This window comes from Cherax quadricarinatus, chromosome 33 (genome assembly GCF_038502225.1).
Source record: "Cherax quadricarinatus isolate ZL_2023a chromosome 33, ASM3850222v1, whole genome shotgun sequence".
In the NCBI taxonomy this organism is placed as follows: Eukaryota; Metazoa; Arthropoda; class Malacostraca; order Decapoda; family Parastacidae; genus Cherax; species Cherax quadricarinatus.
Window position 1 is genome coordinate 28,155,704 of NC_091324.1, and position 18,064 is coordinate 28,173,767.

An 18,064-nucleotide genomic window follows, 5' to 3' on the forward strand; every position below is an offset into this window, starting at 1 on the left:
TACAACAAATACTGTCCCATAAAAAACTAAACGAATCACTAATAAACGACTAAGTTGCCCGTGGCTTATTAATATACCATTCTAAGATCCATATTCTCAATGTCACAAAATCCTCCTAAATATTAAAGACTGAATGTGTCCCTTTTATGTTAATAATAAAACCTATAAATCCTTATCAATTAAACTTGATAAAAGCCATATAGCATGAACTAATATTATTATAATCAAAAAGAAGCACTAAGCCACAAGGGCTATACAGCGCATGAACTAATAGGATATTCAATTCTCTTGTATTCACTGTAACTCCTAAATTTATACTTACACTCACCCAAGTGACTGTATGTATAAAATTACTCTATTGTTATTGTCTTTTTAATCTCAAGTTAGCCTTCAGTTTGCCCAAAATGAGAGAACCATAAACAGTCACTGCTAGTGACACAACCAAAATCAGTCACTGCTAGTGAGACAACCAAAGTCAGTCACTGGTAGTGAGACAACCAATGTCAGTCACTGCTAGTGAGACAACCAATGTCAGTCACTGCTAATGAGACAACCAAATTCAGTCACTGTTCCTAAATTAAAACAAGACTTTGAATAGTTCTGTAATGTGGAAACTGCTACAGTATGCACATTTAATTTTAAATTCAAGGTACAGTACTATACTATTACTGAGCAGAATTATTTCTTCCAGTGCTTTGATCCTGCAAATCTCTGCGTATATAAGAGCTTCCTGCATGTACACCTAAATGTCATTCATCTCTGTACAAACATTGTATCATGCTGAAATAAAGTACAGCGGTCCCTCACTTTTCGTAGTTCTCGGCAATCGTAAATTTCGCCAATCATAGGGGTATTTTCGTATAAACATGGACTCGCTTTTCATAGGTTGACTCGCGAATATAGTTCGTCCAGGACGCTTACGCACGGTGTGAGCCGGGGCGGCCTCCCTACCCAGCCAGTCTGGCATTGTTTACCAGTGAGTGAAGGTCCCCTCAAGTGCTCCTACGAAATATTTCATAATATTCCACTCATTTTAGTGCTTGCAAGTACTAAATAAGCTACCATGGCTCCAAAGAAAGCTCCTAGTGCCAAGCCTGTGGTAAAGAAGGTGAGAAATATGTACAGTGACAAAGTCTTGTACCATTTTAGGGAAGTGTTAAAGAGACGCCAGAGACAGAGCTCTCTCCACAGTTACTTTGCGAGACAGGACTAGAGTGACTCTCAAGGTGGTCTTAGTGGCATTAAGAAACAGAGAAGAGAAGCAACCCCAGAGAAGCAATTGGTACCTGAGGTGTTGCTGGAAGGGAATTCCCCTTCCAAACTGTAAACAATCCAATCTCTCTCCTCCTCCAGTCTCCCATACACTAAGAAGAATCTCCAATAAAGGTAAGTGTTATGCTGTTAATGTTTCATTCATCATTTCCCATTGTATTGTTTACGTACTACATGTATATTTCATGTAAAAATTTTTTTTGTTTTAATAGTTCTGAGTGTCAGAAACGGATTAATTGTATTTACATTATTTCTTATGGGGAAAATTGATTCGCAAATCGTAAATTTCGTTTATAGTAGCTCCTCCAGGAACGGATCAATTACGAAAAACGAGGGACCACTGTATTATTATTACTAGTGAGCTTTAACTGTTATCAGTGAGCTAAGTAGTGAGCTTCACCAACTGTTCATAGTGAGCTTAAACTGTTACTAGTGAGCTCTGTACTGAGCTTCACCAACTGTTACTATTGAGCTCTACACAAATAACCCGCACATAGAAGAGAGGAGCTTACGACGACGTTTCGGTCCGACTTCGACCATTTACAAAGTCACACTGACTTTGTAAATGGTCCAAGTCGGACCGAAACGTCGTCGTAAGCTCCTCTCTTCTATGTGCGGGTTACGTATTTGTGTATTGTTCCAGTCACGGTATTGTGCCTTTTTTTGTTATATTTAGTGAGCTCTGTAGTGAACTTCACCAGCTATTAATAGTGAGCTCTGTAATGAGTTTCAACTGTTACTAGTGAGCTCTGTAATGAGTTTCAACTGTTACTAGTGAGCTCTGTAATGAGTTTCAACTGTTACTAGTGAGCTCTGTAGTGAGTTTCAACTGTTACTAGTGAGCTCTGTAGTGAGTTTCAACTGTTACTAGTGAGCTCTGAGGTGAGTTTCAACTATTACTAGTGAGCTCTGTAGTGAGTTTCAACTGTTACTAGTGAGCTCTGTAGTGAGTTTCAACTGTTACTAGTGAGCTCTGTAGTGAGTTTCAACTGTTACTAGTGAGCTCTGTAGTGAGTTTCAACTGTTACTAGTGAGCTCTGTAGTGAGTTTCAACTGTTACTAGTGAGCTCTGTAGTGAGTTTCAACTGTTACTAGTGAGCTCTGTAGTGAGTTTCAACTGTTACTAGTGAGCTCTGTAGTGAGTTTCAACTGTTACTAGTGAGCTCTGTAGTGAGTTTCAACTGTTACTAGTGAGCTCTGTAGTGAGTTTCAACTGTTACTAGTGAGCTCTGTAGTGAGTTTCAACTGTTACTAGTGAGCTCTGTAGTGAGTTTCAACTGTTACTAGTGAGCTCTGTAGTGAGTTTCAACTGTTACTAGTGAGCTCTGAGGTGAGTTTCAACTGTTACTAGTGAGCTCTGTAGTGAGTTTCAACTGTTACTAGTGAGCTCTGTAGTGAGTTTCAACTGTTACTAGTGAGCTCTGTAGTGAGTTTCAACTGTTACTAGTGAGCTCTGTAGTGAGTTTCAACTGTTACTAGTGAGCTCTGTAGTGAGTTTCAACTGTTACTAGTGAGCTCTGTAGTGAGTTTCAACTGTTACTAGTTAGCTCTGTAGTGAGTTTCAACTGTTACTAGTGAGCTCTGTAGTGAGTTTCAACTGTTACTAGTGAGCTCTGTAGTGAGTTTCAACTGTTACTAGTGAGCTCTGTAGTGAGTTTCAACTGTTACTAGTGAGCTCTGTAGTGAGTTTCAACTGTTACTAGTGAGCTCTGTAGTGAGTTTCAACTGTTACTAGTGAGCTCTGTAGTGAGTTTCAACTGTTACTAGTGAGCTCTGTAGTGAGTTTCAACTGTTACTAGTGAGCTCTGTAGTGAGTTTCAACAACTGTGATGCACGAACAAGTACATGGGATATTCAACGAGTTAATTAAGTACTGTGATTCATGAACAAGTACACGGGATGTTCAACGAGTTAATTAAGTACTGTGACTCACGAACAAGTACACGGGATGTTTAACAAGTTAGTTAAGTATTGTGATGCATGAACAGGTACACGGGATGTTCAACGAGTTAGATGAGTGTTGCAAGGCGGGAGTGCCTCACCTCGGCAACTCTTCATGGTAATACCCTCCATCATCATGATGGTACAACCTCTCTCTCACATTTTCTGCCCAACACCTTCACTCTTCTCTCCTCTTCAAGAACATCTAGCAATGGAGACTTGCATATGAGTTTATGGGGTTATCAAAGCCTATTCCTTGGGCAGCATTGAAAATGGCTTCGGCAGACATTTTTGTTAGTGGGTTTGGGTTTGAGAAGGAGCTTCCTAGTATGGACCAATAGGCCTGCTGCAGTGTTATTCCCTTCTAATGTTCGCCAAACGTTGTTATGTAATAACCACCTTCATGGGATAGCAGAGAGCAACGGAACGGAATGAGAATAACACAAGTCTAAAGAACCTAGAATCCGCGAATCCTTTAGAATCCTCACTAAGCCTTGAGAATGTCCTCTTCTAGAATTGGCCTGAGGACGCACCATGGTAAAATCATGGCACCTGTGGTGGTGAGGCGGCACTGCTAGGTTGGCACACGGTCCACACTACACTGGCACACCGTAACTACGCCACCTGCCGCCGGAAGTGCGATAAATGGCTGGGCTGGTCCCCCATAGACCGCACCGCTGCAAAACACGTTGCTCGATCCCTCTTTTTGGCTTTTAGGATAAGCTATTATGTGCGTACACAGCTTCCTCGGTACCACCATCAACGGCACATAATGGTAAAGAAAGACACAATTAAGTGTGTGACGTAGCAACACAAGCAAGTAAATTAGGGCGACTGTTAGGCAGAATGGAAGGGAAGAGCGGGAGGTTAACAGACAATACAGTGCAGTTCCTGTATAGCCTACCACCACTACTGTACTGACTGTATGTTGACATCACACTCACCACCCCCTACATATCACCACCAACACCACACCTCCCCAACCACTATGCCCCCGCTGGTGGGAGGAGAGTGCTTGTCTGTGTGAGGATGATTAGCTTAAAGACAGCAGAGTGAGAACTAGTACCAAGTCCTAAGCTTTTAACTGGCTTACTCTAGATTTTGTGCTGGAAAGTTTACATTCCTGGTGCCCAATGATTATACTAGTATTAATGCACTTTTTAGTATTTCCTGGTAGAGACTAGTGGTACTCCAGCTTCTAGTACAGGGTTTTTGTCTAGTATATCCAGGTATTTAATGCTAATTCTAAAGCTTCTAGTATTAGTGCAAGTGATCACCTCCTGGTGCTCCAGACATTAAACTCCCTGATAAAGGTACTATCTGTACAAACGTTACAACACAGAAACATTTTTATAGCTGAGTGAATATCAGTGCTACAACCAGGATCAGGATTGTTGAACAAGAGTTAGAGGTAGAATCAAAAGTAGAAGTAGAGGTAAAGGTAGAAACGGAGGTAAAAGTAGAGGTAGAGAGAGTAAAGCCTTGAGTTAATCAGGAACTTGAGTGTAGGTAAAGCAGGACTGACGGTGTTTACCTTGTATCACCTCCCAGCGCGCACACACACACACACATGTAATTAGTGTGTGTACCTGGCCCCTGTGGACTAGCTGACTGGGTCCTTCAGGGGTCCTCCTTTCAGCTAGCTAGAGGGAGCCAAGAACGAGTAACCTCATCATCATCTGCACTGGTCCTCCCTCCTACTTACCTAGCTAGAGTGACTTCCTAAGTTTGCCTCCTCAGATCAACACTGTTAGTGTGCCTGCGGTGGAGATTTCAATCCTGGTAGGTAGTGATCTTAAGAGTGTACTCTAGTGCATGTGATGTACTCTAGCGCCTGTGATGTATCTTAGTGACTGCAGGTAGTGATCCAAAGAGTGTACTATTCTATCTGTATCTACTCTTGAAGCTGTGTATTGATTGTTCTTCCACCACTTCTGCATTCTAATCATGGCACTCTGAGACTAAGAAAATACTTCCTTACATCTCTATGGCTCATCTGTGGTTTTTCAGTTTCCACTTGTGTCCCCTTAATTCAGTGTGTCCCTAACTGCCCTCTCAATTCCTCTTAGTATTTTCTACGTTATAATCATGTCTCGCCTTGTCCTCCTCTCCGCCAAGGTCGTCAGGGTTAGTTTCTTCAGCCTCTCCTCACACTGCATTCCTCTCAGTTCTGTTGCTAGTCTAGTCGCAAACCTTTGGACTTTCTGGGGGTGCTACATGTGCTTGACCAGGTGTGGGCTCCATGCTGGGCTACTAAGATATGTTATATATAAAATTCTAAATAAGTTTTTTGTTGAAGTTCCTGAACGCTGCTCTGAGGTTTGCCAGTCTTGCAAATGCCGTTGATGTTATATGTTAGGTAAAAGGACACATGTGCAACTAATGTGACATTTTACTGTGGTAACGTTTCGCTCTCCAGGAGCCTTGTCAAGCCGTAACGGCTTGACAAAGCCCCTGGAGAGCGAAACGTTGCCACAATAAAATGTCACATTAGTTGCACTTGTGTCCTTTTACCTGATATATCTGGTGTTATATTTACCCTCAGATCCTTTTCACTTTCTGATAATTGAATCTTCAATCTGCCTACATTGTACTTTTTATGAAACGAGGGGACACAGGTGGAGCCTGAAGACACAGACGAGTCACATGGAGGTTAGAGAGTACTTCTCAAGTGTCAGGGTTGAAAGAGTGACGTGGTTGAGGCCCAAGAGGTTCGACTCAGTAATGCCGATGAAACTGACATTAAAAACGACTCAGAAGGTGAGGCTCGATCCACCCCCCTCAAACACAACTCGTGTGGTAGTGTATGGTACTCAATCGTGTGGTATTATAAGGTATTCAGGTGGTCCATAGAGTTTATACTGTGTATGAGAAGAGTAATCGTCAGTGTCTCATTTGCGTACCCAACCTTCACTCTAAAAGGAATTGCTGTTTTTTTCCTTCGTTAAACTTTCACTTTACAATGTCTGCTTAGTCTATGTCTAGAGTATTTTGTATATTATGATCATATCCCCTCTTGTTCTGAGTTCTGCACAAGACCAAGAGATGCAGTGTGTAATCTCTCCTTGCAGCTCAGTCTGGAGTTTTTTTGTGTGTTTGGTTAGATGTGCTGCACATCCAAGGAATGTACCTGCAGTATTTTTGACTGCCTTGCCTATATTTCTGAAGGTCAGTCTCATGTTTGTCAGCCTAGCACATGACGCTGATGTCACTCTCTCCATGTTTACTTCAGGAAACAAGTTTGTTGGGGAGGTGGGGGTAGTGTTCCTCCTTTCTTGTGTGAAGGTCCCTCCACCTTGTGTGTGGGACTGCCTCCACCTTGTGTGTGGGGGATCCCTCCACCTTGTGTGTGGGACTGCCTCCACCTTGTGTGTGGGACTGCCTCCACCTTGTGTGTGGGGCTGCCTCCACCTTGTGTGTGGGACTGCCTCCACCTTGTGTGTGGGACTGCCTCCACCTTGTGTGTGGGGGATCCTTCCACCTTGTGTGTGGGACTGCCTCTACCTTGTGTGTGGGACTGCCTCCACCTTGTGTGTGGGACTGCCTCCACCTTGTGTGTGGGGGATCCCTCCACCTTGTGTGTGGGACTGCCTCCACCTTGTGTGTGGGGGATCCCTCCACCTTGTGTGTGGGACTGCCTCCACCTTGTGTGTGGGACTGCCTCCACCTTGTGTGTGGGGCTGCCTCCACCTTGTGTGTGGGACTGCCTCCACCTTGTGTGTGGGACTGCCTCCACCTTGTGTGTGGGGGATCCTTCCACCTTGTGTGTGGGACTGCCTCTACCTTGTGTGTGGGACTGCCTCCACCTTGTGTGTGGGACTGCCTCCACCTTGTGTGTGGGGGATCCCTCCACCTTGTGTGTGGGACTGCCTCCACCTTGTGTGTGGGGGATCCCTCCACCTTGTGTGTGGGACTGCCTCCACCTTGTGTGTGAGGGATCCCTCCACCTTGTGTGTGGGGGATCCCTCCCCCTTGTGTGTGGGACTGCCTCCACCTTGTGTGTGGGGGATCCCTCCACCTTGTGTGTGGGACTGCCTCCACCCTGTGTGTGGGACTGCCTCCACCCTGTGTGTGGGACTGCCTCCACCTTGTGTGTGGGACTGCCTCCACCTTGTGTGGGGGGGATCCCTCCACCTTGTGTGTGGGGGATCCCTCCACCTTGTGTGTGGGACTGCCTCCACCATGTGTGTGGGACTGACTCCACCTTGTGTGGGGGGGGATCCCTCCACCTTGTGTGTGGGACTGCCTCTACCTTGTGTGTGGGGGATCCCTCCACCTTGTGTGTGGGACTGCCTCCACCTTGTGTGGGGGGGATCCCTCCAACTTGTGTGTGGGACTGCCTCCACCTTGTGTGGGGGGGATCCCTCCACCTTGTGTGTGGGACTGCCTCCACCTTGTGTGTGGGAGATCCCTCCACCTTGTGTGTGGGACTGCCTCCACCTTGTGTGTGGGAGATCCCTCCACCTTGTGTGGGGGATCCCTCCACCTTGTGTGTGGGACTGCCTCCACTTTGTGTGTGGGACTGCCTCCACTTTGTGTGTGGGACTGCCTCCACTTTGTGTGTGGGACTGCCTCCACTTTGTGTGTGGGACTGCCTCCACTTTGTGTGTGGGACTGCCTCCACTTTGTGTGTGGGACTGCCTCCACCTTGTGTGGAGGGTTCCCTCAGCCTTGTGTATGGGGGTAAGAAGGGCATAAATATTGGCAAGGTAGGGAAGAACAAGGACAGGAGGATGATAAACGTGAACAGAATAAGGACATTAATAAGATAAACGTAGACAGAAAAGGGGCAGTAGGATGTTAAACGAAGGCAGAATAGTGACAGGAAGATAAACATGGGGTAAAAATAGGAGGAAGCTCTCTTTTCCATGTGTCATCACATGTAGAATTATTCACTGTTCCACTTTCCATAAACTGCTACCTTGCCTCTATCTCTTCCTTCCCCTAACATGTCCCTCTTCCCTCCCCCCGTCCCCTCCACACAATCGTCAGAGTCGCTAGCGAAGGTGAGCGAGCGAAAGTGCGCACGAGTAACAGCCTTCTTTCATGGTGGCAAAATCCTGGCACAACTGCTGACGCTGGTAGTATCATTCCAGCATCACTTATCTCACTCTGGGGATCAGTGGTGGCGCCACAAGGTGTGTGTGCCACCAATGAGCAGTATTGTCACTTGCAGTGTGCTGGTAATGCCTGTAACCCCGCCACGTGTACACACAACACTGGTGGTGTATCCACACACACACACACACACACACACACACTAGCGAAGAGGCAGGGCCGGGAGCCATGACTCGACCCAGCACTCACAACTGAGTACATACACACATGCCGGAGAGAGAGTACATATACAGTTGAGATAAGGAGGATCTTAAAACATCAGAAAACAGTACAAACACTGAGGACCGTTCTCTGTTCACAAAGAGTGACTGACAGTGCACAGTTGGTGTGAGAACACCGCGAGCAACAGACGGCAGTGGCTGTGGTCAACCAGACTATGAGAGAATCATAACCGCACGGCAATAAAAGCAAGACTAGTCGAGTGAGAGTGAGAATGGAGCGTGTACCAGCAGCCACAAGTTAGTGGATCAGGAAGTCAGGCACACTCACCAGACCAGCTGGAATATTATAATCAACGAGAATACAATTCTCTTACATTTAAGTGTATTAGGTTTGAAGCCTGTCAACTGCATGATGTGATAGGTATCAACTGCAGGTGGATCATTCAGGCTGTGACTGTTTTTCATCTCTACACTAACGACAACATAAAATTAAAGATTTTGCTCTTAACGACTGACAAGTCAGGGAGGGCCCCGGACAGCTTACACCACTCAGGGAGGGCCCCGGACAGCTTACACCACTCAGGGAGGGCCCCGGACAGCTTACACCACTCAGGGAGGGCCCCGGACAGCTTACACCACTCAGGGAGGGCCCCGGACAGCTTACACCACTCAGGGAGGGCCCCGGACAGCTTACACCACTCAGGGAGAGCCCCGGACAGCTTACACCACTCAGGGAGGGCCCCGGACAGCTTACACCACTCAGGGAGGGCCCCGGACAGCTTACACCACTCAGGGAGAGCCCCGGACAGCTTACACCACTCAGGGAGGGCCCCGGACAGCTTACACCACTCAGGGAGAGCCCCGGACAGCTTACACCACTCAGGGAGGGCCCCGGACAGCTTACACCACTCAGGGAGGGCCCCGGACAGCTCACACCACTCAGGGAGGGCCCCGGACAGCTTACACCACTCAGGGAGGGCCCCGGACAGCTTACACCACTCAGGGAGGGCCCCGGACAGCTTACACCACTCAGAGAGGGCCCCGGACAGCTTACACCACTCAGGGAGGGCCCCGGACAGCTCACACCACTCAGGGAGGGCCCCGGACAGCTTACACCACTCAGGGAGGGCCCCGGACAGCTCACACCACTCAGGGAGAGCCCCGGACAGCTCACACAACTCAGGGAGGGCCCCGGACAGCTCACACCACTCAGGGAGGGCCCCGGACAGCTCACACCACTCAGGGAGGGCCCCGGACAGCTTACACCACTCAGGGAGGGCCCCGGACAGCTCACACCACTCAGGGAGGGCCCCGGACAGTTCACACCACTCAAGGAGGGCCCCGGACAGCTTACACCACTCAGGGAGGGCCCCCGGACAGCTTACACCACTCAGGGAGGGCCCCGGACAGCTTACACCACTCAGGGAGTGCCCCGGACAGCTTACACCACTCAGGGAGAGCCCCGGACAGCTTACACCACTCAGGGAGGGCCCCGGACAGCTTACACCACTCAGGGAGGGCCCCGGACAGCTTACACCACTCAGGGAGGGCCCCGGGCAGCTTACACCACTCAGGGAGGGCCCCGGACAGCTTACACCACTCAGGGAGAGCCCCGGACAGCTTACACCACTCAGGGAGGGCCCCGGACAGCTTACACCACTCAGGGAGGGCCCTGGACAGCTTACACCACTCAGGGAGTTCCCCGGACAGCTTACACCACTCAGGGAGAGCCCCGGACAGCTTACACCACTCAGGGAGGGCCCCGGACAGCTTACACCACTCAGGGAGGGCCCCGGACAGCTTACACCACTCAGGGAGGGCCCCAGACAGCTTACACCACTCAGGGAGGGCCCCGGACAGCTTACACCACTCAGGGAGGGCCCCGGACAGCTTACACCACTCAAGGAGGGCCCCGGACAGCTTACACCACTCAGGGAGAGCCCAGGACAGCTTACACCACTCAGGGAGTTCCCCGGACAGCTTACACCACTCAGAGAGGGCCCAGGACAGCTTACACCACTCAGGGAGTTCCCCGGACAGCTTACACCACTCAGGGAGGGCCCCGGACAGCTTACACCACTCAGGGAGAGCCCCGGACAGCTTACACCACTCAGGGAGAGCCCCGGACAGCTTACACCACTCAGGGAGGGCCCCGGACAGCTTACACCACTCAGGGAGAGCCCCGGACAGCTTACACCACTCATGGAGGGCCCCGGACAGCTTACACCACTCAGGGAGGGCCCCGGAAAGCTTACACCACTCAGGGAGAGCCCCGGACAGCTTACAAAAACTCAGGGAGGGCCCCGGACAGCTTACACCACTCAGGGATAGCCCCGGACAGCTTACACCACTCAGGGAGAGCCCCGGACAGCTTACACCACTCAGGGAGGGCCCCGGACAGCTTACACCACTCAAGGAGGGCCCCGGACAGCTTACACCACTCAGGGAGAGCCCCGGACAGCTTACACCACTCAGGGAGAGCCCCGGACAGCTTACACCAATCAGGGAGAGCTCCGGACAGCTTACACCACTCAGAAAGGGCCCCGGACAGCTTACACCACTCAGGGAGAGTCCGGGACAGCTTACACCACTCAGGGAGGGCCCCGGACAGCTTACACCACTGAGGGAGAGCCCCGGACAGCTTACACCACTCAGGGAGAGCCCCGGACAGCTTACACCACTCAGGGAGGGCCCCGGACAGCTTACACCACTCAGGGAGAGCCCCGGACAGCTTACACCACTCAGGGAGTTCCCCGGACAGCTTACACCACTCAGGGAGGGCCCCGGACAGCTTACACCACTCAGGGAGAGCCCCGGACAGCTTACACCACTCAGGGAGGGCCCCGGACAGCTTACACCACTCAGGGAGAGCCCCGGACAGCTTACACCACTCAGGGAGTTCCCTGGACAGCTTACACCACTCAGGGAGGGCCCCGGATAGCTTACACCACTCAGGGAGAGCCCCGGACAGCTTACACCACTCAGGGAGGGCCCCGGACTGCTTACACCACTCAGGGAGAGCCCCGGACAGCTTACACCACTCAGGGAAGGCCCCGGACAGCTTACACCACTCAGGGAGAGCCCCGGACAGCTTACACCACTCAGGGAGAGCCCCGGACAGCTTACACCACTCAGGGAGGGCCCCGGACAGCTTACACCACTCAGGGAGAGCCCCGGACAGCTTACACCACTCAGGGAGAGCCCCGGACAGCTTACACCACTCAGGGAGGGCCCCGGACAGCTTACACCACTCAGGGAGAGCCCCGGACAGCTTACACCACTCAGGGAGGGCCCCGGACAGCTTACACCACTCAGGGACGGCCCCGGACAGCTTACACCACTCAGGGAGAGCCCCGGACAGCTTACACCACTCAGGGAGAGCCCCGGACAGCTTACACCACTCAGGGAGAGCCCCGGACAGCTTACACCACTCAGGGAGGGCCCCGGACTGCTTACACCACTCAGGGAGAGCCGCGGACAGCTTACACCACTCAGGGAGGGCCCCGGACAGCTTACACCACTCAGGGAGAGCCCCGGACAGCTTACACCACTCAGGGAGAGCCCCGGACAGCTTACACCACTCAGGGAGGGCCCCGGACAGCTCACACCACTCAGGGAGGGCCCCGGACAGCTTACACCACTCAGGAAGGGCCCCGGACAGCTCACACCACTCAGGGAGGGCCCCGGACAGCTTACACCACTCAGGGAGGGCCCCGGACAGCTCACACCACTCAGGGAGGGCCCCGGACAGCTTACACCACTCAGGGAGGGCCCCGGACAGCTCACACCACTCAGGGAGGGCCCCGGACAGCTCACACCACTCAGGGAGGGCCCCGGACAGCTCACACCACTCAGGGAGGGCCCCGGACAGCTTACACCACTCAGGGAGAGCCCCGGACAGCTTACACCACTCAGGGAGGGCCCCGGACAGCTTACACCACTCAGGGAGAGCCCCGGACAGCTTACACCACTCAGGGAGAGCCCCGGACAGCTTACACCACTCAGGGAGGGCCCCGGACAGCTTACACCACTCAGGGAGAGCCCCGGACAGCTTACACCACTCAGGGAGGGCCCCGGACAGCTTACACCACTCAGGGAGGGCCCCGGACAGCTTACACCACTCAGGGAGAGCCGCGGACAGCTTACACCACTCAGGGAGGGCCCCGGACAGCTTACACCACTCAGGGAGAGCCCCGGACAGCTCACACCACTCAGGGAGGGCCCCGGACAGCTTACACCACTCAGGGAGGGCCCCGGACAGCTCACACCACTCAGGGAGGGCCCCGGACAGCTTACACCACTCAGGGAGGGCCTCGGACAGCTTACACCACTCAGGGAGGGCCCCGGACAGCTCACACCACTCAGGGAGGGCCCCGGACAGCTCACACCACTCAGGGAGGGCCCCGGACAGCTTACACCACTCAAGGAGGGCCCTGGACAGCTTACACCACTCAGGGAGGGCCCCGGACAGCTCACACCACTCAGGAAGGGCCCCGGACAGCTCACACCACTCAGGAAGGGCCCCGGACAGCTCACACCATTCAGGGAAGGTACCGGACAGCTCACACCATTCAGGGAAGGTACCGGACAGCTCACACCACTCAGGGAGGCCCCCGGACAGCTTACACCACTCAGGGAGGGCCCCGGACAGCTCACACCATTCAGGGAAGATACCCGACAGCTCACACCATTCAGGGAAGGTACCGGACAGCTCACACCATTCAGGGAAGGTACCGGACAGCTCACACCAGTCAAGGTGCCAGACAGCTCACACCAGTCAAGGAAGGTGCCGGACAGCTCACACCAGTCAAGGAAGATGCCAGACAGCTCACACCAGTCAAGGAACGTGCCGGACAGCTCACACTAGTCAAGGAAGGTGCCGGACAGCTCACACCAGTCAAGGAAGGTGCAGGACAGCTCACACCAGTCAAGGAAGGTGCCGGACAGCTCACACCAGTCAAGGAACGTGCCAGACAGCTCACACCAGCCAAGGAAGGTGCCGGACAGCTCACACCAGTCAAGGAAGGTGCCAGTTCAGCTCACATCAGTCAAGGAAGGTGCCAGACAGCTCACACCAGTCAAGGAAGGTGCCAGACAGCTCACACCAGTCAAGGAAGGTGCCAGACAGCTCACACCAGTCAAGGAAGGTGCCAGACAGCTCACACCAGTCAAGGGATTCGTATTCAGTCACTCTTATCAAGAGAAGAAGAATGTTAACCGCTTCATTGTGGCCAGTTTTTGTTGAGTGAGACAAGGACAGGCAATGTGAGACTAGAGCAGACAGTGTAAGACAAGGACAGTGTGAGACAAGAACAGGCAGTGTGAGACAAGAACAGGCAGTGTGAGACAAGAGCAGACAGTGTGAGACAAGGACAGACAGTGTGAGACAAGGACATCGTGAGACAAGGACAGTGTGAGACAAGGACAGACAGTGAGACAAGAGCAGACAGTAGACAGGAAGTGGAGCAGCAACAGAGGTAAACCAGAAAAACGTCTGGAGAAACGAAGGTCCACCACTCGTTGCAGTGAATGTCCCCACACGAGTTCACAGCTTCACGGGATACTTTATGACACAGTCTAAGTAAGAACAAAGACTTTAACTGTAAGTACAGAAGAAAGTCAGCAAGCAGCAACAGACGACCTTGACACGCTAAAGCTGACTTAGTGTCCAAACACTAAGTTAACTTCTAACACACACACAGGCAACGTCAGAGTCACAATGTATCAGCATCAATGATAATTTTTGTACACTCTCCCTGTTAACACTCGTATATGATCAACATACAGCACAAAATAATAACAAAAACACTGGCGCGGAGTTGAATTATCTAGCGGCTGCCGACACCACCTCTCTTGTCGTCATCTTTGATTCACTTTTGTTTTGTTACTTTATCATTGTTAGTTAAAAAAAACAATACCTCGATCTGACATTAACATTGTCAATTATTTTTAATTGCAGAATTCGCCTCTCAGCTCCTGGCCCCGCATCTTAAATCATATATAACCGGTTTCACAAGCTCCCTGCCCAGTGGGCCCATCGTACCTCTCCTCAAAACTGTATATGAAGTGTGGTACAAGCACTGCTTTGTCTGTCTTCCACTCCCTGGCTGCCCGCACACTCATCCTCACCTCTCTGGCTCATTAATAAGCTTTCAATTTCCGTTTATATCCCCATGTCCCCAGTTACTTTGTTTATATCCCCATGTCCCCAGTTACTTTGTTTATATCCCCATGTCCCCAGTTACTTTGTTTATATCCCCATGTCCCCAGTTACTTTGTTTATATTCCCATGTCCCCAGTTACTTTGTTTATATTCCCATGTCCCCAGTTACTTTGTTTATATTCCCATGTCCCCAGTTACTTTGTTTATATTCCCATGTCCCCAGTTACTTTGTTTATATTCCCATGTCCCCAGTTACTTTGTTTATATTCCCATGTCCCCAGTTACTTTGTTTATATCCCCATGTCCCCAGTTACTTTGTTTATATTCCCATGTCCCCAGTTACTTTGTTTATATCCCCATGTCCCCAGTTACTTTGTTTATATCCCCATGTCCCCAGTTACTTTGTTTATATCCCCATGTCCCCAGTTACTTTGTTTATATTCCCATGTCCCCAGTTACTTTGTTTATATTCCCATGTCCCCAGTTACTTTGTTTATATTCCCATGTCCCCAGTTACTTTGTTTATATTCCCATGTCCCCAGTTACTTTGTTTATATTCCCATGTCCCCAGTTACTTTGTTTATATTCCCATGTCCCCAGTTACTTTGTTTATATTCCCTTGTCCCCAGTTACTCCGTGTATGTCCCCATGTTCCCAGTTACTTTGTTTATATTCCCATGTCCCCAGTTACTTTGTTTATATTCCCTTGTCCCCAGTTACTCCGTGTATGTCCCCATGTTCCCAGTTACTTTGTTTATATTCCCATGTCCCCAGTTACTCCGTGTATGTCCCCATGTCCCCAGTTACTTTGTTTATATTCCCATGTCCCCAGTTACTCCGTGTATGTCCCCATGTCCCCAGTTACTTCGGTTTAGACAGTCTGTTCGTACCTGCTTCTAGTAACTTGTACGTTATTATCATGTCTCCTTCAGACTTTCTATCGTGTAAGGTCAGCAGGTTCACTTATCATAGTGTCTCCTGGTAGGTGCGGCGTCTGAGCTCATGGACCAGTCTTCTGCCAACCTCTGGACTTTCTCTAATGTTTTTACACATTTCATGAGCTGTGGGCTCTACACTGGTACTACGTACTCTGCCTTGTATAAATGTGCTTGTACTGACTGGCTGTGTACTGACAGTAATAATAATAATAATAATAATAATAATAATAATAATAATAATAATAATAATAATAATAATAATAATAATAATAGCAGTAGTAGTGATAGTATACCTGAGTATACCTGGAGAGGGCTTCAGGGGGTCAACGCCCCCACGGCCTCGTCTGAGACAGTAGTAGTATTATAACTGTAATAGTATTATAGTAGTAGTAGTAGTTGTACTAGTAGTAGCAGTGGTAGCAGCAGCAGTAGCACTGATAGTGGTAGTAGTAACAGTAGTACATCTAGTAGTAATTGTGTAATAACAGTTAAAGTCAAACTCAACTATTCCTATTAAAAAAAGTTACTTTTTTCTATACAAGGTAGAAGTGGTTTGAGCCATTCCTCGTATACTATGTATACTCTGTATACCATGTATACTCTGTATACAATTTATACTCTGTATACCGCGTATACTCTTTATACCATGTATACTCTGTATACCATGTATGACGGAGAGAGAGAACCTACCGATTCGTCCACTTTTTTTACTATGAACTTCCTGATGCAGCCGTTGTCCAAGTTGGCCAGTGTGAAGATCTCACTCTCCTGCAACACAAACAACCAGTTAGAAACACTCCTGCAACACAACTAGTATCACCATACACGCATTATATATATATATATATATATATATATATATATATATATATATAACTGTGTGTCTATTCCAGTGGGACAATATGTTTCACTGTTTCAGTGTATATTTCAGTGGTTCGTTGTATGTTTTACTAATTTACTGGTACACTATATTTCCCTGTTACACTGTTTCACTGCATGTTTCACTGGTACACTGTATGTTTCACTGATACACTGCATGCTTCACTGGTACACTGCATGCTTCACTGGTACACTGTATGTTTCACTGATACACTGCATGTTTCACTGGTACACTGTATGTTTCACTGATCCACTGCATGTTTCACTGGTACACTGCATGTTTCACTGGTACACTATATTTCACTGGTACATTGCATGTTCCACTGGTACACTGTTTCACTGGTACGCTACATGTTTCACTGGTACACTGTATGTTCCACTGGAACACTGTATGTTTCACTGGTACACTGCATGTTTCACTAGTAGACTGCATGTTTCCTGGTACATTGCATGTTTCACTAGTTACTGACTCACGAAATCGTAATGACACGGGGTATGGTTTCACTAGTTACTGTATGTTTCACTGATAGACTTCATATTTCTTAGTACACTGCACATTTCACTGGTACACTAGATGTTTCACTGGTACACTGCATGTTTCACTGGTACACTGCATGTTTCACTGGTACACTACATGTTTCATTGGTACACTGCATGTTTCACTAGTATACTGTATGTTTCAATGGCACACTGCATATTTCTCTGGTACGCTGTATGTTTCACTGGTACACTGTATGTTTCACTGGTACACTGTATGTTTCACTGGTACACTGTATGTTTCATTGGTACACTGCATGTTTCATTGGTACACTGCATATTTCTCTGGTACACTGTATGTTTCACTGGTACACTGCATGTTTCACTTGTACACTGTATGTTTCACTTGTTCACTGCATGTTTCACTGGTACCCTGTATGTTTCACTGGTGCACTGTATGTTTCACTGGTACACTGTATGTTTCACTGGTACACTGTATGTTTCACTTGTTCACTGCATGTTTCACTGGTACACTGTATGTTTCATTGGTACACTATATGTTTCACTTATTCACTGCACGTTTCACTGGTACACTGTATGTTTCACTTGTTCACTGTATGTTTCATTGGTACACTGTATGTTTCACTTGTTCATTGAATGTTTCACTGGTACACTGTATGTTTCACTTGTTCATTGCATATTTCACTGGTACACTGTATGTTTCGCTTGTTCACTGCATGTTTCATTGGTACATTGTATGCTTCACTGGTACACTGCATGTTTCATTGGTACACTGTATGTTTTACTGGAACACTGTTTCACTGGTACAATGAATGTTTCACTGGTACACTGCTTCACTGGTACAATGCATGTTTCACTGGTACACTGCTTCACTGGTATAATGAATGTTTCACTGGTACACTGCTTCACTGGTACACAGCATGTTTCACTGATACACTGCATGTTTCACTTGTGCATTTTATTTCACTGTTACACTGCATGTTTCACTGGTACAATGTGTTTCACCGGTACACTATGTTTCACTGGATGTTTCACTGCATGTTTCACTGATTCACTGTATGTTTCACTTGTATATTTCATGTTTTACTGGTTCA

The 18,064-nt window shown here is 49.0% G+C and overlaps 1 protein-coding gene across 4 annotated transcripts in view; it reads right to left on the minus strand.

Moving 5' to 3' along the window:
* The window catches only part of LOC128693930 (uncharacterized), a 383,054-nt gene that overhangs the window by 83,878 nt on the left and 281,112 nt on the right, over positions 1–18,064 (minus strand). For 3 of the 4 annotated variants that reach the window (XM_070090978.1, XM_070090977.1, XM_070090980.1), the window contains one exon: positions 16,284–16,361. The exons of the other annotated variant lie outside the window; for it this stretch is intronic. In XM_070090978.1, coding sequence (XP_069947079.1) covers positions 16,284–16,361 — 78 coding nt within the window. The remainder of the gene's footprint in view (positions 1–16,283; positions 16,362–18,064) is intronic. 4 annotated transcript variants of the gene reach the window in all.